Consider the following 22,507-nt stretch of genomic DNA (forward strand, 5'->3'; position numbering starts at 1 on the left):
CACAGGAAAGTACATTAATACATACAAGGTAATTTTGGTGAAGGGGAGGCACAAAGATAGGGGGGAAGGGATCAGGAAAGGTCTCACGTAGAAGGTGGTACTTTAGTTAGGCTTGGAAGGAAGTTACAGATTCAAAGAGGCTCATCCTCTCCTACTCCCAAATTCATTCACAGGGTGAACATTTCCACAGAAATTTTCATTCAGTAAGGCGCTCTGATAAATAGCCCCATGGGGAAGCTGAGATGTGGGTAGATTAAGTTAAACTGGGTTAGACCTGACAATCAACTGAGCCCCAAAGCTTTATTAACCCCTCTGGACTAAAAGCCCCCTTCTAGGTCATATGGTGAGAGGTTTAGACTCACCTTAAAGTCATTTTCTTTTGCAAAATCAAGGACCATGTCTCTTCTCTCTTTTGTGGTATTGGTAGCATCAAAAACCTGTATGAAAATTTGAAAAAGAGAAAAGAAAAATACATTTTTCCATCACTTCTTTTGAATTCTGAATTGTTCATTATTTCACTAAAACTACTCCCGACTAACTTTTCTAGACAAAATCATAAGCTAACAGTAACTCCCAGCAGGAAGCTTCATGTCCCAAGACAGCCTTCTTCTTTGGGTTTTATTCATCACTCAGATATTTTCACTCAAAAAACAACCTGTTTCTGAGCAGAGGAAGAATCCAAGTTGGTGTTCTATGTTAAACCTTTGAAATGCAATTTTTATATGATCTGCACAAAGACAGTTCTGAAAGTAGATATACTTGGGAAACCAAAGACTAAATAAATCAAGGCTGGGGAACCTGCGTCCTCGAGGGCACATGTGGCCCTCTTGGTCCTCAACTGCAGCCCTTTGACTAAATCCAAACTTTACAACAGAATAAATCCCCTTAATAACAAATCCCCTTAATAAAAGGATTTGTCCTGTAAAGTCAGCCAAAGAGCCACACTTGAGGACCAAGAGGGCCACATGTGGCCTCCTCTGGAACACTAAGTTGAGAGGTCAAACCTCAAGAACTTGAGGTTTCAAATATTGGAAGCAGTTGAAGCAATTAATTAGCAGCATTTGGAGTTATTTCCAAGACATTTCAATTTTTGCTCATTCTTAAATGTCAAATATAAATGCCAACATCAAGAAAGAGACGGGGAATGGAATAAGCACTTATTAAGCACCTACTATGTGTCAAGCACTGTGCTAAGCACTTTCAAATATTATCTCATTTGATTTTTACAACTACTCTAGGAAGTAGGTGCCATTACCCTCATTTTACAGTTAAGCAATTGAGGCAAACAGAAATTAAGTGATTTGCCCAAGGTCACACAGCTAGTGTCTCAGGCCAAATTTGAACTCATGTTTTCTTGACTGCAGGCCCAGCACTCTATCCACTGAGGCTGTCATTCTCTGTATATGAACACCTATGGTCTTGCTGACCATCCACAAGCAATATACTACCACTTCCCTGCTAACTCTTCCTGGGACACTGAATAGTTCTTTCCATCCACTCCCCTAAGGGTAAAGATGAAGCAAATTGTTTTAGCCTTAGGGAAATCTCCAGTAATGGGGGGGGCGGGGTGAGGGGCGGGGAACACAACACTTGTCTGGGACTCAAGCCTGTGAGGGAACACCATCCAAGCATGGGATCAGAGGCAGGAGGACAACTGCTATCTTAACTTACTGCAATCTGACCACCTTCTTCTTTCAGATACAACTGGACATCCCTCAAGGCAGCTAATGCACATTGTCTGCAATACACAAGAACAGAGAAGACAAGCATCAGAAGACGGTCTTGCCCAGGTATTCCTGAGCATCTCCTCCTTGCCTCTATTCCTAGAACTTTAGATTTTCCATGTTAAAATAAAGGTTTAAAATAAAAAGTTTTCCAAGGCAATGACTAAGAAAACTACTAAAATGACCCTGTTCTTTGATCCAGAGATCTCACTGCTAGTATAGACTCCAAGGAGGTCAAAGGCAGAGAGGCCTCATATACAACAAAATATTTGTAGCAACACTTTCTCTGGCAGCAAAGGACTGAAAACAAAATGTAGCTACTATTTATGTATTGCTTTAAGATGTCTAAATCACTCTACAAATATCATCTCATTTGATCCTCATAACAGCCATAGGAGGCAGTAATAATAGTAATTACTAATCCATTTTACAGATGAGGAAACTGAGGCAGAGGTTAAGTGACTTTCCCAGGATCACACAGCTAGTAAATGTCTGAGGCTAGATTTGAGGCTGGTCTTCTTGACTCCAAGGCCAGCACTCTACCCACTGTACCACCTAGCTGCCTAGCTATGCCCAGTGAACGGGAAATAGCTACAGAAAGTATGGTACATGAATGCAATGGAATCTTACTGGGGCATAAGAAGCTACAAATATGATGACTACAGAAAGACAGATGACTCTGATGCAAAGTGATACAAGCAGAAACAGGACTAGCTCACGATAAATTCACAGATATATTTCTGAAGTCCCCAAGACCAAAATGCTTTACTGAATAGCACTTATTCTAGGACTGTCTGTCTTGACAAAAAGGGAGATAAAACTAATTTGAGAAGAAGATCTAAAAGAGTCTGAATCAATTGAAGAAGCCTACCTAACATGTCTCTCTTTTGGTCACTATTTTATTAGTGACTGTCATGAAGCAGAACAGCCATTTTTGACCTTTCCCTAGATAAGAAAAGGAAGACCTCGTGCAAACTTTTTTCTTATACAAATCTCAACTCAGGTTTTGAGAATCGCCTCTGTGGGTTTTTTTTAATCCCCTGCAAATGAAAATGCATGCCTTTTTCCAAATATGAAACATGAATGGGATATGTCATTAATTTCTACCCATCAGTTATCTAAGGTTCATTAACAGAGGAAAATCTGCATGACAGGCGCCAGAAGTTGAGAACCAGAGAGGTTACATGATTTGAGGAACGTCACCACCGCAAGTCACGCACAAAGGGGGTGTCTTTTTCTCGTGGTCCCTTTAAACTTCAGGCCAAAAGGGCCACTGCATTCTACATTCTCTCCATCCCCTTAAACAAACAGGATGGCAAAAAGAAGACCCAGAAAGATGGCTGAAGGAGATGCCCTAAGAGAGAAGAGACCCAGATGAAGAAAATGGTTCAAGTGGAGGAGGGCAGCCAAAATACATTTACTTTCCAACTTACTTCCGAACTTTCATGGCCTCTTCATTGTCAGGATGAAAGAAACTATAAGAACTGAACTCCTTCACCACTTCCCGGCGGTACTCCCCAACGTTGAAAACTACAACAAAAGGTAAAGTGACAACACCATCAGAGAAAGCAGAAAGGCTCCAACATACACAAAGGAAATAGGGTACCACTCCCACCAAAAGCTCTTGCTTAGATAATTTGTGAAGACACTGAATTGAAACATACAAAAGATCCCCCCAAATTTCCAACCATTCCTGTGAAAAGATGGATTCCAACAAAACTCCCTCAACCATTCTATCTAGTCAGCCCTGACTATACATAAGAGTGATAAGGCTTGGTAGATATGCCTTCACACTGGCTGCCCACCATGCCTGGAATGTATTCTCCTTATCTTAGAATTTCTTACCTTTTACAATCTCCATTTTCTGTCAAAACCCAACATGAGGGTCACATGAAGCCTTTCCTAATCCCCCCAGCTGCTAGTACCTTACCTTCCCCCCAAAATTAGCTTATATTTAATTTTGCAACTTCCTATATATGTACAGATTGTCCCTCCTGACAGGATATAAGCACCTTGAGGGCAGGGTCTGTTTCATTCTTCTGTCTGTATACTCCAGCCCCTACCACAGAGCCTAACTGAGAATATTTGTTGACTGATTACCCAGTACCATCACCAATGGGACTTCCCATATTCAAGGATGTGAAACTGACAAGGCTGTGGCCATACAACCATGACCCCACATAGAGAGGTGGAGCCCCAGAGAAGTAAAAAACATCTAGAGAAAATCTAGAAATAATGGATATGGAGCAGCCTAAGAAACAGGAGATTGTAGGTTCAAGTCCCATCTCTGACACACAATGGCTATGTGACCCTGGGAGATACACTGAATCTTTTAATGTTCTAGTGAATTCTAAAATTTTATGTTGCAGAACAGGTATCTCTAAGATAAACACAGCCCAGACCCACCCTACTACATAAACCTGATTATTTCCCATTCCTCACCTCTAGCTGTGAGCACTCTCCTACTTTAAATTACTTTGAATATACTGTGCACTTATTTATCTGTGTAAAGGTTGAACCCCCCAACAAGAATGGAAGCTCTTTGCGGGTAGGGCCTCTCCAGCATTTTGCACAAATTAGGTAATAGATGTCTGTAGAAATTACATTTCCATATTCTCATTTATGCCTGGGAGCCAGATAATACAGCCATCATGATGCCCATTTTATGGAGAAGAGAAAACTTCAGAAAGATAAGTGATTTGCCCATGGTCACATAACTTGTAACTATCAGAAGTGGGATAAAAGACCCTGGCCTTTCTGAATTCTATCAACTCCCCCATAGCTGCATCTACTCAGCAATAAAGCCTTCAAGCAACAGCTGGATCCCTTCCCCAAGTTAAACCATACCAGCATAAGAACCCAGCCTTACCTTTTGTGGGGACACCAATCCAATTGAGGTAGCGTGTCAACTTCTTGGACATATAAGTCTTCCCCCTTGCTGGGAGACCAACCATGACAATCACAGTAGGGGAATTGGTCAGCTGTGGTCCACAGGCTGGAAGAAGGAAGAAGACCATAAATCCACACCTGTATCTCACAACCAAATCAGCATAGTTGCAGATCTACACACGTACACAGCTTAACCCAAAGACCCTTCCAGATACAATTTATATTCACCCTGCCATACATGAATGCCCAAACTGTATGCTCCCAGTTGGCTCCCCAAAAGAACAGAACACCTAGAAAATGGGAGAGCAGCAAGTTTGCAGAGTCACTGAAATTTATTTAGCTTTAACTCATTTATTAATCCTGATTTCTTCCCTCTTATTTTGAATTTCATACACTGTCTCCCTCATTAGACTATGAACTCTTTGAAAAAAGAGACTTTTTTTCTTTCAATCTCCTGAGTTTTCCACAGTGCCTGGCATATAACAGGCACTCAGTAAATGCTTACTGACTGATGAGTTCTGTAACAATAGACAAGATGCCATCCGAAGCTTCTTATAATTGAACATATAAAACTAGCAGCCCAAGGGACCAGATGCCTTCCCTGCCTAATCTCAGTTTCAGAAGATAAACATTTATTCATTCATTCTCTCCATTCCATGCTAAAACTCTGGGCATATAATATTCCCTGCCCTCAAGGAGTTTATAATCTTAACCCCCACCCCATCCCCTTCCCCCTTGGGCAATCAGGGTTAAGTGACTTACCCAGAGTCACACAGCTAGGAAAATTCTAAGGCCACATTTGAACTCAGGCCTAGCTGCTCCCTAAGGAGTTTATAATTTAATGGGATTACATAAAGGGGAGAAGAAGGCAGGAAATCTTACTACTAACTCTTTATCCCTTAACCTCACATCCAGTATACCAAGACAAGTAGCCCTGGTCACTAGGATAAGCTTCTTCCCACATCTTTGCTTCACTTTCATCTTTGTATCCTCAGAACAGTGCCAGGCAAACAGTAGGTACTTAATTAACATATAAGGACAAGTATTCCCTGACACTGAAGAGGAAGGTTAAGTAAACAAAACCAAAAAAAAAAGCTTTTTTTCCTCCAATTTTAAATCAATCAATAAACATTTAAAAAGCACCTCTTAGGTTCCAGACACAATACAGATACACAGAGGTAAGAGACAGTCCCTGCCCTCAAGGAGCTTGCAATCTAATTTATGTTGTTTGTTCTTCATTCTGGAAGAGGACGGAGACATCAGGGAAGGAATGCCATGACATGCAAATGAATTGGATTTAAGTGAGGGAGGACTGTACAAAGTCACCAGCCTCACTTTCTCCTTTGGAGCCATCTGGGTCCAGTGGTAAGATACAGACCAGGATGACTGGAGATGGCCCCAGATGCAGTGGGAGACCTTGGCCTTTTTAAACTCAGGTCTTTCCGATTTTTCAATTTGACTGAGGCAACACCCATTCATTGATTAAGGCTAGGTAAGAACTGAGGCAGAGGATGGCCTCTTTTACCAAGTTAAAAAAAAAATCTGGGAGGGGAAAACCCTAAGAGTTTCTGGCCAAAACAGAAACAACTGCTATTTATATTCACTCTGAGCCAACTCGGGCCCAAACAACGAGCAAGTGGTGCTTAGCCTGGGATCTATTGTTGGCCAGTGATAATCTAATGAATGTAGAAAGAGAGGGAGAGTATATGTCATATATTGCAATGGGTGAAAAGCAGGGCCCCACATTCAGCCAAGTTACAGAGACCAGTAATAAATTCAGCTCTCACAACCCAATTATACAGCTTACGTTACCTTTTACAACCTCTTTTCCACCATACTGACAGAAGTTTATAAAATTCCAAGCAAGACTAGAACCCAGATAATGTTAATCTCATCCTTTGGTCAAGAGATAGGTAGACACCTAATTTTTCCATCTCTACAACTCTCAGACCCTCCCCTACTACTCTTTCTACTTGATCCAGTGGTAATCCATGCCAGCACCTACTGAATGAATGATAAGTCAAGGGATGGCAAATACTCCATCTAAGTCCACTACATGTCAGGCAAAGTCCCAGCCAGAGTCACTGATTCCAGGGAAAGGGGGCTGCACAACAACTTGCTCTTGGCTTCAACTCAGGTACCTGAATCCCACCAACCCAAAGCAAGAAGTATCTTCCAAGGCCTTCTACACACTTCCACAAGTCTATCAAAATGAGATCGTTTATGTTGAGAATAAAAAGGTTTTACATAAATGACAGCTGTTATCACTTAGAAAGATGCACACAAGGGACCGATCTTCAAATCTATGGCACCAGATTTCCTTAGTCTGTCATCTGGCTGATTCTTCACATGTCCCTTATGTCCATGAGCTAGTTCTCAATGGAAACAAAGACAAGCAGCCAGAAAAATCCCAAACCAAGGCAGACAGGCCTGGTCCTCAAATGAGTTGACTGGCCAGCGAGAGTGTCACCAATGCCTTAGCAACTACAGAAAATCTATTCATGTTAAAAGGGGCAGCTGCCAAGATGCACAGGTTGCTATGAAGCCTGCTTAGATTCCCCCTTCGCCAAGATCTTTACTATACCTTTTACCACTCATCCAGATGGACACGTATTTAGACGGAGACTTTAATATGCAGTTCTGAGGTGTCTCAGTGTCAGAACGGATATCCAAACAGCCTACCAGGCACCTGGCTTCCGGGGGCCAAGGAAAAGGGCAACCTTTCATTTACACTGGGCATCCTAACTCCATCCAAACATGGCAGTGCTTGTCCTCTGTTTTAACAGGCTGAGATCAAGTGTTTCCAACACCCACTTAGCTACTCTCAGACTTGCTTCCTCGTTCTTTGAGAGGTCAAGGGACTAACCAGATGGGCCAGCACAGGAGCTAGGTCACTGGAGAAAGAAAGAGCAGATTAACAAGTATCTCTGTTGGAATTACACAGTACAGGCCTCTTAACAAACCATTCATCCCAGAATCCCAGGACCTTCGATTGAGAGCTGAAAGATGGTGCACTAGACTTAGCACTGGGTCTGAGTCCCACTTGTATCATTTTCTAGCGGTACGACTATGCTCAAGTCACTCAACCTTTCTGAGCCTCAGTTTCCCCACCTGAAAAACAGGCAAAGAATAACTCTTCCAAAATAATCTATCTTCTTTGTTAATACTATGTGCATTTTATTTCATGTATTTAAAACCATTATTCAGAAAAGGGGACTACACTACTGAAGGCGTTCACAATGGAAAAATGGTTAAAAGGATCTCTGCTCTAAAGTTTATTTTATTGTGATGATCAAATGAAATAAAGTATTCCAAATGCTTTGTAAGCCTTTAAGTATTACATAAATGTCAGGTACTCATTATTATGTTTTGGCCACTGCTTAACCACAGAACTGGCATCCAGTGACTTGCTGAGGTCTATGGCCACATCCGTTGTACTACGTCCCCGGCCCTGGTTCCAAACACAAGAGCAATGCTTTACCTTCCCTTACTAGAAGATACAGCCACCAGGCAATAAGTATCTTCTCAGAAGATCAACCGGCATCAAAGACATGCACAGAGATACACATATGCACACCTGTGAGAATTCTCTCTCCCTGACTTAAGAGCAGAGGCCAGGGCAGAAGGATCAAAATGGAGACTAGACTTTCTACTGCTATTCACTAATCTCAAAAATAAATCTCTGGAATCAGATACTCTGAGAGGGAAAACTTAACCTTCCAGGAGAAGGAAAGAATACTGAATTTCAAACCCAAACAAACCCCCATCTCCTTATCAGTGGCAATGCTAAAGGCAATTTTCCATGACCACAAATACATGTTTTCCATGTTTACTTCCCTTCTCTTGTAAAACTGGGGGAAGCAGCGGTTAGATTAAAATCCAGTCACTAAATGATCTCTCCTGAGGTCTTGTCCATCTCTAAATCTATGATCCTATGTATGGTCTTGTAAATTTGGTTTCTTCTGTATGGGAAGAGTCTAAATAGTTTGCCCAACATTTGAGACAGCAGCATCTGTCACTACCTCCTCCCTTCACTCCCCAAACCAGGGGGAATTCCTAACCTGGGGTTTATGGAGTTGTTTTAATATTCTGGTAAGTAAACACACACATAATTGGTTTCTTTTGTAATTCTCTGCATTTTATTTTATGCATTTAAAAACACTTAAATGTCCAAACAGTAAACGCATAAAATATTAAGTGTATAGAACATATCCGAAAACATTTAAGTACATAAAATTCACAAGATTACAAAGGAAACCACACATACACAAGTGTAGGTATGTATCATATATATAAATGCACAAAATGTGTATGTTACAAAGGAAACCAATCATATATAATGTATGTATATAGCATATGTGTTGTGAGAATACATTTGTACATTTCAATGTTTTCGGACATGTTTTATGCTTTTGATGTTTGGACATTAGGCTTTTTCCAGTACCAAAAGCATTTATGACACACAAAAAAATTTAGGAACCCCCTGCCCTGGTCTGACTTCTAGGAGAACAGGAGAAACTTTGGGATGTATCTGTCTTATTCTCCCTTTTCCTATTTCCTGATCTTCCACACAAAACCATTCTTCTATTGCACATTTAAACTGGGTTCTCAAAAATTCCTCCTTGCCTCAATTTCTTTTCTTTCATCATTCTTTAACAGATGGACCTACCCGAGGCATCCCTCTTGACCATCCCCCCCCCGCCTTTTCCTCCTTAGGGAGCCCTCAATTTCCTGTGACCTCAGAACTGATGACAGGTTGTGACAAACAACAAATGTAATCATCCCTCCTCTGTGTTATTATCTTTCTCTCCCCTACTCCAACTCTTCTTCCTTCTCCCACAGAGAATTAAGGTCTGGTGACCATTTAGTCTAATAGAACGCTAACCTCAAAAAAAACAGGGTTCACATGGGGCCCCTATGCCAGGGCAAGCAGGAAAGACAGTGGATCACTCAGTGATTGTTTCATGGAATTTAAGATTACCCTCTTTTCTATTACTTAATCCTACCATGATGACAGTAACCAAGAGAAACAGTTCAAAGCTAGGGAGTGGCAAAAATGAAAGCTGAAGTGAAAAACCTACCTGCCTTAACCTTGCTGCTATATAATCACCCCCTCAGCAGTCTGTGGAAAACAGATAAGTCTCCCGCCTAGGCCCTCATCAGAATGGAATGCAGGAGACACCCAGCGAGAAGAGCCAAGCAGGAATGAAATAGGTGATGGAAGAAAGATTACCGCTGGGCATCCAGATTTCGTCGTATCAAATCCATAGGCACACAAACACCCGGATCAAACCAATGAATAGGCCATCCAACCCCAGAATTCAGTCTCTGACAGCAGCAGTGGGGGACATTTCATAAGGGAACCAATTATGGTCAGAAGAGAGTCAGAAGGCTTGGGTTTCCATTTTAGCCCCAGCTCTATTCTTTATAAGCTATTCATAGGATCACAAGTCGAGCCTTGGAGGGAATCTCTGGGGTTATCCAGTCCAACCTGCTGATTTTTACAGTCAAGGAAACTGAAACCTGTTAGGCAACTTTGGAGCAAGAGTCACTTTTCCTCTTGATTCTCAATTTTCTCATCTGTACAATAGGGGAAATATCTGCTTTGTTTGCCTGAGAGGACTGATATGATGATATACAGAGAAAATGGCACATAAAGGCATTTTCAAAACTTTAAATAGCGTCTTTAAAAATACAGTTATATCATTATTATGGTAGCTGTCCTTCAGGACACCATACCACCCTCAAAGGCTACGAATGCCCCCTTGAACTCTAACATGGCTTCAATGGTCATTTTCTTTATGATATTTGTTGCTGTTCAGCCAGTTTCAGTCACATCCAACTCTTTGTGACCCCATTTGGGGTTTTCTTGACAAAGACACTGCAGTGGTTTGTCACTTCCCTCTCTGGCTCATTTTACAAATGAGGAAACTGAGGCAAGTAAGGGTTAAGTGACTTGTCCAGGGTCACATAGCTAGTATCTGAGGCCAATTCTGAACTTAGGAAGATGAGTCTTCCTGACACTCTTATCCACTGTACCAGCTAGCTGCCCCTTCTTTCTAACAAGGAAACACCAAATCTCAAAAGACCCAGTCTCATTTTTCCCCTACTGGATGCTATTATCAGTATTAGTTATACCCACTGTACAAATGAGGAAACTGAGGCTCAGAAGTTAAGTGACTTACTTATAGTCATACAACTATGAAGGCAGCATTTGAATCTAGGCCTTCCTGATTCTGGGACCAACACTGTTATTCATCCCTATGTCCTGTGATCCTGTGAACAGCCCATAAAAACAGAACTGGAGCTAGAATGGGTCTTCATAAAAGATAGCAGTTACCAAATATAGTTCACTCAATTACCTATCATATTGCCTCTAAACCCTTATGCCTAGACATTTGTTTCTCTGAAAAAAAAAAAAATTAAAGGCTTGAACACTACCCAGTGTACTACACATTCCACTCTAAATTACAGGTGCCTCTGAGACAGAGGGAGGAGACCCATGACTAGACCATAGCCCCTTATTCAAAAGAAATAAGCAAAGGAAAGCCATGAGGAGACGGAAATATATTGATACTGCATATTATAAAGATATGTGATTGCAAAAAAATCTACAGTCAAGAGGGGATACAGGTATACATTTAGGTGAAAACCGAGGAGGGGCAAAAAAAAGACTATTTTCATCAGTGACCACTACAAATCCTCAAAAAGGAGAAATAGATGTGTTCAGGAAACAACCACAAGCCTGGCACAGAGAGATCATATACTGGTAGAAAGGGATTTCAATCACCTAGATGTCTGCTGAGCCCTTTCCTCCAAAATAGAAATGACAATAATCTCTTGATTTACTTTCATGATAATTTCATCCTTAAAAAAGAAAAAAGGTAAACCAAGCAATAAGGGGAACTTTTTTCTGTATCTGATTGACACCTCCAAGGAGAAACTGTTCGTAGAGTTTAAATGTCAAGAACTTTGGAAGCTAGTGACCACTCCCCACCATGGAATTTGTGATGCAGGAGAGAAAAGCTGAGAATAGTCTAACATTCACCCTAGATTTGGGGAGAGACTTCAAAAGGTTCAGAGTTAGGTTAAATAGCATCACATTCCAAAGATGTTATCCCAAGAGGGATAAGGAAGCTCTCCACAATGAAATTCTGAAGACATAAAAGAGGGGAGGAAAAGAAGAGGAAAAAGGAGTTCTCTAAAGAGACTGATATGTATACATATCATTAACCAATTTGAGATATTTTTTTTAACGTAGAAGGTAATAGAATAGAAGATGAACACAAAAGCAAGACCTGATCCTATATAAAGGGCACCAGAAGTAAAACATTCAGAAGATGAGGCTGGTGAGGAAAGCTAGGGATATTTTTTTTTCAAATGCTGAGTAGGTGGATAGTGTGCTAAAAATTATACTGGAGAAAAAGGGAGGCAGCATGGTATAGTAGATACTGAGCTGGGCTTGGAGCCAAGAAGAATGGGGGGGGCTCAATTTCCAATATATAACGGCTATAAATTTCTAACTGTTGATTTCAGTCATGTCTGACTTTTCATGACCCCTTTGGGGTTTTCTTGGCAAAGATACTGGAGTGGCTTGCCATTTCCTTCTTCAGTTATTTTTACAGGTAAGGAAACTGAGGCAAACAGGGTGAAATGATTTGCCCAGGGTCACATAGCTCATATAAGTGTCTGAGGCCAGATTTGAACTAGGGAAGATGAGTCTTCCTGACTTCAGTCCTGGCACTCTATTCACTGTGCCACGTAGCTGCCTTGTAAATGCCTAGGCAAGTTACTTAATCTCTCAAGATCCCAAACAATTCTCTAAGGCTCTTAAATTAAGCAAAGGAAGTTGGCTTGTCAACTTCCATAGATAGAAGACTTCTCAAACCAATAAGGGCTTAATCCCTATCCTATGGAGGAAAAAAAAAAGAGTAGAGTAGATGAGATGATTACTGATAAAGGAGAAAAGGTGGAACCATTCAACCCTTATTTTCCTTGTTATGGGGTTCCCCCCCCCCATCAAAGAAACTGATCTTTGGACTGTATCAGGCATAATAAAAATAGCTAATAGAGCTGATACCCAAGATAAGATATTTGCCCTTCAAGTTTTAGTCATCCATTACAAATGAAACATTTTAGGTCCTGAAAGAATCAGTGGATGTGACTGCTGAACTACAGTCAGAGATCTCTGAAAAATACTCAACAGAAGAGGTAGGTACCACAGGAAGATGACCAAATTTAAAAAAAAAAATTTAGAGTATATTCTACAAACCATAGGCCAGTGAAGCCGATTTCAATTAATTCCTGGCCAAATTCTAAAACGTCTAATACATATACACTTTGTAAACATCTAGGTAAGGCAGCATCAATCTGAGAGCCAACAGGGAGAAGTCAAGCCTCAAAGAAATGAGATCCTTTTCTTTCATGACAGGCTAACTCCAAAAGCAGTCAGGCCCTCAGTCACAAATGGTTCAATCAACCATTAACACTTATTAAGCACCTACTATGTTTGAGGCATTGTGCACTACGTCTGACATTAATATGGTGAGCAAACAAATGGGCAAGCCAGCCCAGGTGGCAAACAGCAGAATGGGATTGGCCTATGGGTAGCCCCTATACTTGCAGGCTTAGCAAGTCAGGACTTTTTTTTTTTTTAATAAAAACCAATTAGAGCTACACAAGAAGCCAGCAGACTCCCTCTATCACTCAGTCTTCAATCAAAGGGTAGGCCAACCTGTTTTACAGATTGTGAACGTAGCAAGCTCCTATTCAGGTTACAGGTTGGGCTAAGATGCTAGCTAGCTTCTAAAGTCCATTCCAACCCTGGTTCTGTGGGTAACAATTGTGGGGAATGTTGTAAAGGGGATTCTTGCTCAGGTATGGCTGGTATGTCCTGGATCAGTGGAGTCAAACTCAATTCGGGAAGCATAATGATTTAGAAAATAAAAAATTAACAAATCTACATTGCATTGTGCTTATTTGTTATTCATTTACCTTTTTTGTTCAGTCATGTCCAACTCTTTGTGCCTCATTTGGGGTTTTCTTGGTAGATACTGGAGTGGTTTGCCATTTCCTTTCTCCTGTTCATTTGACAGATTTTTGAGGAAACTGAGACAAACATGGTTAGGTGACTTGCCCAGGGTCACCCAGCCAGGAAGTATCTGTGTCCAGATTTGAACTCAGGAAGATGTGTCTTCCTGACTCCAGGCCTGGCACTCTATCCACTTCTCCACCGAGCTGGCCCAAACATTTCCCAATTAAACTTTTATCTGTTTCTGGAAGCACTGGTTGCTGGCCAACTTTGAGAATCTATGTTTCTATGTAATTTTGAGCTATTATTGTGTAAATTTTCCCCATACATTTCTGAGTGTTCATCCCCATCCCTGACATTCCCAATCCTCTCCCCAATTCGGATAAACTCTGAGATCAGTCTTTTATTATGCCATCCCTCTAAACTCAAAACCTGGCAATAATGCCTGATCCGTCAATTCAATAAATACTTAGAGATAAAGAAAAAAAAACTAAGCAACATTTATTAAGTGCCTATTAGGTGCCTGGCACTGTGCTAAGTGTTGGGTATAGAAAAGAGGCAAAAGATAGTCCCTGCTCTCGAGGAGCTTACAATCTATACTGGAAGACAACATACAAACAATTACATGCAGAGCAAACTATAAACTCGATAAACAGGAGATAACAGAAGGAAGCCACTGGAAATTAAGAGGGATTGGGAAAGGCTTCCTTTGGGTGAGGTTTTAGTTAGGGCTAAGGAAGACAGTCTAGAGTGGGATGGGAAGAATTCAGGCAAGACAAGTAGAAGCGATACCTGTGAGAAAAAGGACAGGTTAGCTGAACTATAGAGATGGTGGGAGCCAGGTTGTAAAGCATCTTAAAAGACAAACAGGGAAGAAGGATGTTTTGCAACGAGAGTAACTTCTCCTTTTCTGTGTCACACAAAATGAGGCTCTTTTGCTATTTTGTCTGGGATCAGAAATTCAGCTAGGTGAAAGGCAAAGATACTTAAGTAAAAGGGCTCTGAGAGATAATTCGAGATCCAAATTTATGAAGCTGCACACTCCCCCAGAGCTTTCAAAGGAAAAGAGGAAGACAATCCATCTGCTTTCAAGAATGCCCCTCCTCAGCGGCACTGCCTGCTCGCTTCCCCGGTGCTTTGAATGCCTAAGAATGCAATTGAGCTTTAAGAGATATTTTCTCTTCGTGTGCGACGTGCAGGACCATGGAAGCGTAATGGTGACCCAAATAAAAGAAGATGACTCGCACTCTCCCAAAGTCAAATGATTCAAGGAGTTGTTCCATCAATACTGAAGGACCCTTAGAATCCTGCTGTGAACCCCAACATTAACTTATCCTTTCGAGACTGGGTTATTCAAATGCCCCATAGAATCAATGAAAAAAAATTAAAAATAAGATTTTATTCCCAAAATTTGCCTTTCTCAAGTCAGAGCTTTAGAATTTGGCTTTATTCCAAAACGAGAAAATGCATTCCAAATTGCACTGGAAAGTTTCCACAGACACTCAATTACACCAGGCACTTAAGTCGAAGACCAAGAAATCTGCGACCCAAACCCTATCATCTATCTGACTACAGAATATAAATGCCACTCCCTAGTTCTCTAGAGACTAGCAGGTATCAAAAGGACTCATCACCTGCTGCAGCAACCAAATTTTTGCATCCCCCAAATTATGCGTAGCTACGAAAGCTGGAAAGGGAAGGGGAGATTAAATGCGAGGATTTGCATTTTAGCGCTCTCAAGGAAGCACCTTCTTTTCTCCCCCACTTCCCCCACTAGAACGGATTGCCTAGGGATCAAATCCCCAAGGCCAAGTTTCCATTTTTTAGTCGGTCAGTCGGTTAAGTGCCAGGCACTGTATACTAAGAAGTAAAGAACCGGACCGATTTCACAATTAGTAGATCCCACTTAAAAACAAAACAGACCTGAATTACTGGGAGGTGGGAGGCATGAAACAAGAAGGCAGGACCAGAATGCATCAGATACCATCTACAAGTGCCCCGGTGCTATCTTTCCTCTTGCAGCTGACAGAGCACAAGATATGCCTGGACATCTTAAAAGATAACTATCTCAGGAGAAGGTAGTCCTGAGACTATCTCAGGAGTCCAAGAAACCCAGGAATCAATCTCCCAAACTCAGAAATGCCTTGGACCCCATTAAAGAACAGAAGCCACTGTATTTACAATTACAGTGCAGATGAAGAAGACATCCGAGTACTTGCTTTATTGAAAAAAAAAAAAGGATGACTATAGATCAGCTTTATTTGTCTGGTGGATTCAAGCCCAATCTCTTTCAGTAGAATTCAGGAGCAGGTTCTGACGGCGACCTAATGAGTGAATATGTACTGGTTGATTTCAATCATTCTGCGTTTACTCTAAGAGATGTACCTTTTCAAACCAATCTGGGAAAGGGGATTAAGGGTATTATAAAGTGGAAGGGGCACTGCAAAGGAAAAGGGAGTATCGCAGAGAGGAAGGAGGTATTGCAAGTACATTTTGGAATAAGGGTTAAAAGAGAGGAGGGAAAGACCCTACTCCGATGCTGGCCGGTCCCCAGGCAGCTGACATGCTCCCCCGCCCCTGGGTGCAGGATTTCGGTTTTTTCTTAGCTCTCCGAGTTCCCGCAAGCCCGCCCTCAGAGGGCTGCTCGGCTGCCCCGCTCCTCCAGTGGCTCGCAGCGCTCGCGTGATGCGCCTTCCACCAGCTACCAGCTGAGCAGAGGAGGAGGGGAAAGGCGGAAGGAGCCCGAGCCCTGCAAGTCACGAGACTTTTCTCGGGCCCCAGCGGTACAATCAAGTTCAAAGTCGGGCCTAAGTCAGACCCAGAAGTGCGGAAAACTGCGAGGAGGAGGAGGAGGAGGAGGAGGAGGAGGCACCGACTGGGCAAGGACTGCAGCCCCGGCTTCCTTGCAGCTGACCACCAACCCCCGGCAGAGGCAGTGCAGGCATCAGGCTCTTCGGAGAGATCCTGCTCTCCGGGTTTTCCTCTCGTCCTTGCTTTCCTGAATGAGCCGCCGGGCTGGGCACGCCCGCGACGCCCCCCTTCCTGTCCGAGAGGCGCACGTGGAGGGGAACGAGCTTTAACCCCCCACCCCCCAAGCCCCCAGGCTATCTCCCCTCCTCCCTCTGGAATTTCCCCCCTCCATCCCTCCCTCTACTGACACACACCCAGGCGCAGCGGAGACGCAGGGCTCCAGACTAGGAACGTGAGCCCGGATGGTGTCAGGTTGCGCCAACCCTCTCCGCGCCCCCGTCGCCCCCCACAGAGAGAGGAGCAGCCTCGACAGTCAGAGCTCTACCCGGATGCAACGAATTAAGCCCCTACCGCTTCGCCGCAGGCCCCCGCCTTCCCACTCCCGTACTCCATCTAGCCAAGCATGCCTCCTCCATCCTCCCCGAGCACCTAGAACCAAAGCTACCCCTGACTCCGGAGTTGGAAAGGAGCATGACCACCTGCAGCTCCAGAACTAAGGCAACCCCTCCCCCCAAGCCCTCCTCCAGTGGGCTCCTCCTTCCACGCTCCAACTCCCCACCCGCAACAGATCCCAGGACCACCCGAGCAGCCCGCCTCGAACACAAAAGCGTGCTTCTCCCGTCGCAGTCACACAATAGCTCTTTCCAAAGGGTTCACGTTTAAACAAGCCAAGACACAAAGGCTAGAGGAGAGGCGCACGTCCACGCCGTAGGTCCCTCCCATCCCCCTGGGGGCTAGAATTCCCGCACCTCGGTACCTACGTCTTGGCAACGAAGGACGGTGATCGATTGGAATCCATATCTTTTGCATCCGACTCTGAGTCAGCTCCATGGGCATCTTCACTGTGAGGTTTCGGTGTGGCACCACCCCTTCCCTACCCAAACTCACTAAATTTACAGATCAAATTTGGAATCAAAAGACCTCAGAAGACAAAGCGGAAGAAGGGGTGGAAGATGCGTACGGGTGGATACAACCACGCTGTGCGATCTTTAAAAACAACCAAAAAAAAGTCTTGCAAAAAAAAAAAAACCCGAGCCTTGCAACGCGTAGGCAAAGATTCTAAACCTGAGCTTTCTTCCCAGATCTCAGCTTAAATAGTCCCCACCCTCGGAGCGGCAGCACGAGCAACGTTGAGTTAGGGGGCTGCCCCGTGTCTCTGGTGATTGATGCTACAGAGGCTTCACGAGGCTCTAAGATGACTGCGAGCAAACGAGCTGTCCCCACCCGACCTTTTTTGCCTGAAGACGCACGCTTGCAAGCGAGCCTTCAGGGCCAGAGACTGTCTGCTTTCCGGGTCTCCTTTTCGTTTCTCTCTCTGGTACTGCACTGATGCCTCGCTGACTGAGGCTATTTCTAAGACTTGACGACGCCGGCCGGCATCCACGCCCACCGACCGCCCCTGGGCGGGGAGAACATTCTGTCCAGGCTAGGGAGGAGAGAAATAAAGGGTAATGAAGGAGGGAGGAGAGCGTTCGGCTGCTGCCCCCTCCCGGCTGCCCAACTCACTGGTTTATTAAATGGAAAGTAAAATAAGGCGCCCCATAGGTCCACCCCTCCCCCTCTTGCTATCAGAAAGGTACACAATCTAGTCACCTCTTTTGGTAAATTCCCATCTCCTCCCTTCCCCATATGGCAACTGACATCCTAGCCCTCGTAAAAATGAATACAGCTTCCTAGCAATCAAAGTTACTTAACTCGAGTAGGGAGAGGCTTTTAGCAATTTAAATAGACTGATCTCTTTCTTGTAAGGTGAGTCATGGATGGGAGAATGTAGAATGAGATAGATCACGTTTCCTTGAGGAGGAATGGAGGCTTTCTATATTACGCAAAAATGTTTGCGATGATTTAAGGGGAACACGAAAAGCGATCACTCCTCTCCCCACACACCTCGTCCCCCAAGAAACCATTTAATACTTTCCTACCAAGTTCTGGGGCTCTACTTGTAGGTTCTCATCCCGGATGTTACCTCTGCCCCAAACCTGAAGTCTTGGTAGTGAGGGTACTGGACTGAAGCAATCACCGTGATGCCCAATCCCACCCCCACCCCCATCTTCCTATTTCTTACCCCATTCGCCTCCTGGATTCGTAGCTGCTTCGAAACTACTTTCCCCAACCCTTCATGTCACAATGACTCTGGAACCTTGACGAAGAATTCAAAGAGTGGGTAGTGGGGGTTGAGTGCTGAGCACAAAGTAAAGTGACAAGGCCAGTCGAAGGAATGTATTAATGAAAAGAGAATTAGGGACACAGCTTTGGCATTTCATCCCAGGTGGAATTAATTCTCCATTCCTTACAATTCTACACCTTTCAGAAACTATCCAATTAGATTTGCAGTAGAATGAGAATACCTTGAGAGCAGGGCCTAATTGGTTTTTTGCATTCTGAAGACCTAGTACATTATCTAGCAGTTAGCACCTACTTAATACTTAATAAATTTAATTTTCAAATTACTGGCTTTATTAAAATATCACATGTACCATATTTTATACATATATATATGTATATATATTCCTTTGCTACAACAATGCAAAGTAGTATAGGCAATAGTCTATCGATATGAGGACTATATCAATATTATCAATAATTGTCATAATTTCATATAAATAATTTTTTATAAATTTGGGTACATCTCAAAATATATCGACGTTGATAGGAAGTGAAACAACCTGATATAAAACAAAATTGCTTGCATCAATCAAACAGGGAGGGCAAAGAAGCACAGAAACTGCTTTACGAAACTGAAATTTCAGACAGAAAAGTATACTCTGCTGCTTCCACACGTCTGACACGTCCCGCATGACTCCACTGGGAAGTCACTCTCCCTCCCAAGGCTTGCCAATTTCTCTCGAGCGCCCCATCCGCCGCTGGAGGCATCAGTTGGTCCAGACATCTCCCTAGCGTCTGCTCCACCCCGCTTTACTTCCTCATACCCTCTTCTCCCCGGGCTGCCACCTCCATCTCAGAAAGCAAGGGCCATCTGGCTGGGTAGCTACCGACCCCCTTCTCCATTCGCAATACCTAACGCTCCCACGTCTCCCAAGCTTTCTCCTTCTCTCCGTGCTTTGCTGACCGCAGCAGACTAGTTTCTTGTGTAGCTGCCTCTGAAACCTGAATCCAACCTTGGTCTTGTTTTTAATGCATTTCAAAAAATACTGCTGAATATACACCCCAGGACTCTAGAGGAAAGTCCCACTCCAACTGAGCCCGACTGTAAAAGAGCAGAGGGTGAAACACAAGGGAAGCTTTTATATTTATTCGATTAGAGAATTCGCCGGTGGGGGCCGGAGGATTGTTGGTTGGGAGAGTGAGGAATTTAAACGCCTACTACATATTCCTTTCTAAAACTAGATGACTCGGAGTAACCAAGACCTGGGTTCAAGTCGCATTTACTAGTTGTGGGTCCCTGGGTAAGTCATTTAACCTCTCTGACTCAGTTTCCTCATCTGTAAAATGAGGTTCGGCTCTAACTCTATTATGCTATGATTCCCTCATTTTACAGAAGAGGAAACAGACCAACAGAGTTAAAGTGACTTTCCCAACATCATCTCACTAGTTTCATGGCAGAACCAGGCTCAAACCACGTTCACAGGCTCGTAGCACTAAAGTTGGAAGGGATGTGAAAGGTCATTTAAGTCTAAGCTCCTCATTTTTCATACACGAAACCTGAGGGTGGTGAAGTGATCTGCCCAAGAGGCCGCTAGGTGGTGCAGTGGTTAGAAGGCCTGAAGCCAGGAGAATTTAAATCCAGACTTGGTAGCTATGTGACCCTGAGAAAGTTCCTTCACCTGTCTGCCTCAATTCCCCCAACTGTAAAATGAGGATAATAGTAGGACCCACCAATAGGGTTGTTGTAAGTATCAAGTGAGATAATATTTGCAAATCTCCTAGCACATAGCAGGCACTTAATAAATGCATATTTCCTTTCTAGGTCAATTATCAGGGGCAGAATCTGAACCCAGGGCTTCTGGCTCAGAAAATAGCTACGTGGTTTGGCTCCTGCTATTACTACAACTGTGTTAAAAATTCATTCTGTGTGAAAAGCAGCTATGCTGAAATTACTCTTACTTTATGTAATTTACTAGTGTCTCATGGAAAATTAAACAATGATATTCCTCTTTCATATGAATTTCTTAAACATAAAGGTAAAAGATAGAATAAAAGTGAATTTATTTAAGTCTTTCTTTCCTGCAAACTTGAACAGGGCTATTGTCCTTTTAATCCTTGGAAAAAAATTATTTAGCAGCACTGCTCCAAATATGGGAACAGGTGCCAAGTGCAGATCATCGTGTGGAGTGCTGGGGAAGGGGGAAGGCGAAGGCAGAGGGGACACTGCCATTTCCTGTCCAAGGAGACTGGGTAACAAACACAACTAGCTATAATATTCCATGTTATACACCAATGCATTAGGAACTGGCAGAATAAAATGCACAAGTATGGGCAGCCAGGGGTGAGGTGGGTGGGAGGGGTGTCATGTCAGAAAGGAGGTTAGGTAAGGCTCCTTGGAGGAAGTGGAGAGGGGAGGGAGAATCAAGGTCCCTTCCAGCTCTTCATCCATGATCCTATGCCCTGCCTGAAGACTGATTCAGAGGCAATGCGATATGAATCAAAGGAAAGTAAATTTTACTTAGGAGGTGATATCAGAAGCAGAGTGGGAATGAGAGGAGGCAGCTGCTGGGGATTACTGAGTGATATGACCAAGTCTATGCATAAGAAATATTTTGAACATGGGCTGAAACGTGGAAATAGAGAAGGGTGAGAATACAATTGGAAAAACCTATAAGGAGAGTTTTTGCAATAGTTCAGGAAGATGGTAATGAAGGCCAGAACTAGACTGCTGGTAATGGGAATAGAGTGAAAGAAGGGGATGTAAGCAATGGTACTGGGCTGAGAAACAATTCATCTAGCGTTGCCAGTCCACTCCCTAACTGTAAAACAATTGTCTAGGATTTCTTCAATGAAAATAAAATGTCAACGCCTTTCTTCTTATTACCTCCATCGGCACAGATTCTATATTCTAATAATATTATTATATTATTATTCATAAGTTCTATTCATATAGTCTAATAATATATATTAATATAATAATATTCATATATCCTAATAATATTATTTTTGGAACTTGAAAGAATCTCTGAGATCACCTAGTTTACTTCTCATGTTAAAATGAGGAAACAGGTTCACAAAGGTAAGGAGGGTCATATTTGTAGAACTGGAAGCAACTTTTGAGGAACCTCCTTATTTTGTAGATGAGGAAACTGAGGCCCAGACTGACTAAATGTCTTACAGGCTAAGGTCACATAAGTGGTAAGGATAAAAGGAAGGATTCGAACCTAGCGCTAGGATTCTTTCCATTAAACCACACTGCCTTCCTTTAATTTACCCAAGATCATACAGTAAAATAATAATAGTTCAGGCCTCCTAACTCCCAGCCTAGTTCTCTTTCCACAACATTCTGCCCGGGCAAATCTAGGAACTTGGGAGTGAATTCAACTTCTACCCCATTCCATACACCTTCCCATTTTTAATATCTAAGAGATTATTTTCCCCCATACTCACTAATAAAAAAAAGTGGTAGAACTTGAAACTATCACATATGAGGATGGATGGAAAAAGCTGAGAATATATAACCTAAAGATGAGGAGATTTGGGTGGAAGTTCGGGAAGAAAGACATATAATCCTCGTTTTCAAGTATGTCATAGAATCATAGGATTTTATTTTATTTTTCGTGAGGCAATTAGGGTTAAGTGACTTGCCCAGAGTCACACAGCTAGTGAGTGTTATGTGTCTGAGGCCACATTTAAACTCAGGTCCTCCTGACTCCACAGCTGGTGCTCTATCCACTGTACCACCTAGCTGCCCCAAATCATAGGATTTTAGATACAGAAGCTAAAT

General features: G+C 42.8%; 1 protein-coding gene across 7 annotated transcripts in view; it reads right to left on the reverse strand.

Moving 5' to 3' along the window:
* PFKFB3 (6-phosphofructo-2-kinase/fructose-2,6-biphosphatase 3) overlaps positions 1–22,507 on the reverse strand; it is a 120,264-nt gene that overhangs the window by 23,571 nt on the left and 74,186 nt on the right. For 4 of the 7 annotated variants that reach the window (XM_020965017.2, XM_020965018.2, XM_020965013.2 and 1 more), the window contains exons 1-6: positions 18,537–18,613; positions 17,364–18,040; positions 4,594–4,719; positions 3,158–3,254; positions 1,672–1,738; positions 363–437 (exon numbers count right to left, since the gene is read on the reverse strand). In XM_020965017.2, coding sequence (XP_020820676.1) covers positions 363–437; positions 1,672–1,738; positions 3,158–3,254; positions 4,594–4,719; positions 17,364–17,451 — 453 coding nt within the window. In that variant the 5' untranslated portion in view covers positions 17,452–18,040; positions 18,537–18,613. Of the gene's footprint in view, positions 1–362; positions 438–1,671; positions 1,739–3,157; positions 3,255–4,593; positions 4,720–17,363; positions 18,041–18,536; positions 18,614–22,507 lie in introns of those variants that run through there. The other 3 variants (XM_020965019.2, XM_078154941.1, XM_020965016.2) reach the window with 2 other exon arrangements.

This window comes from Phascolarctos cinereus, unplaced genomic scaffold (genome assembly GCF_003287225.1).
Source record: "Phascolarctos cinereus isolate Bilbo 61053 unplaced genomic scaffold, phaCin_HiC Scaffold_1;HRSCAF=81, whole genome shotgun sequence".
Classification (NCBI taxonomy): Eukaryota; Metazoa; Chordata; class Mammalia; order Diprotodontia; family Phascolarctidae; genus Phascolarctos; species Phascolarctos cinereus.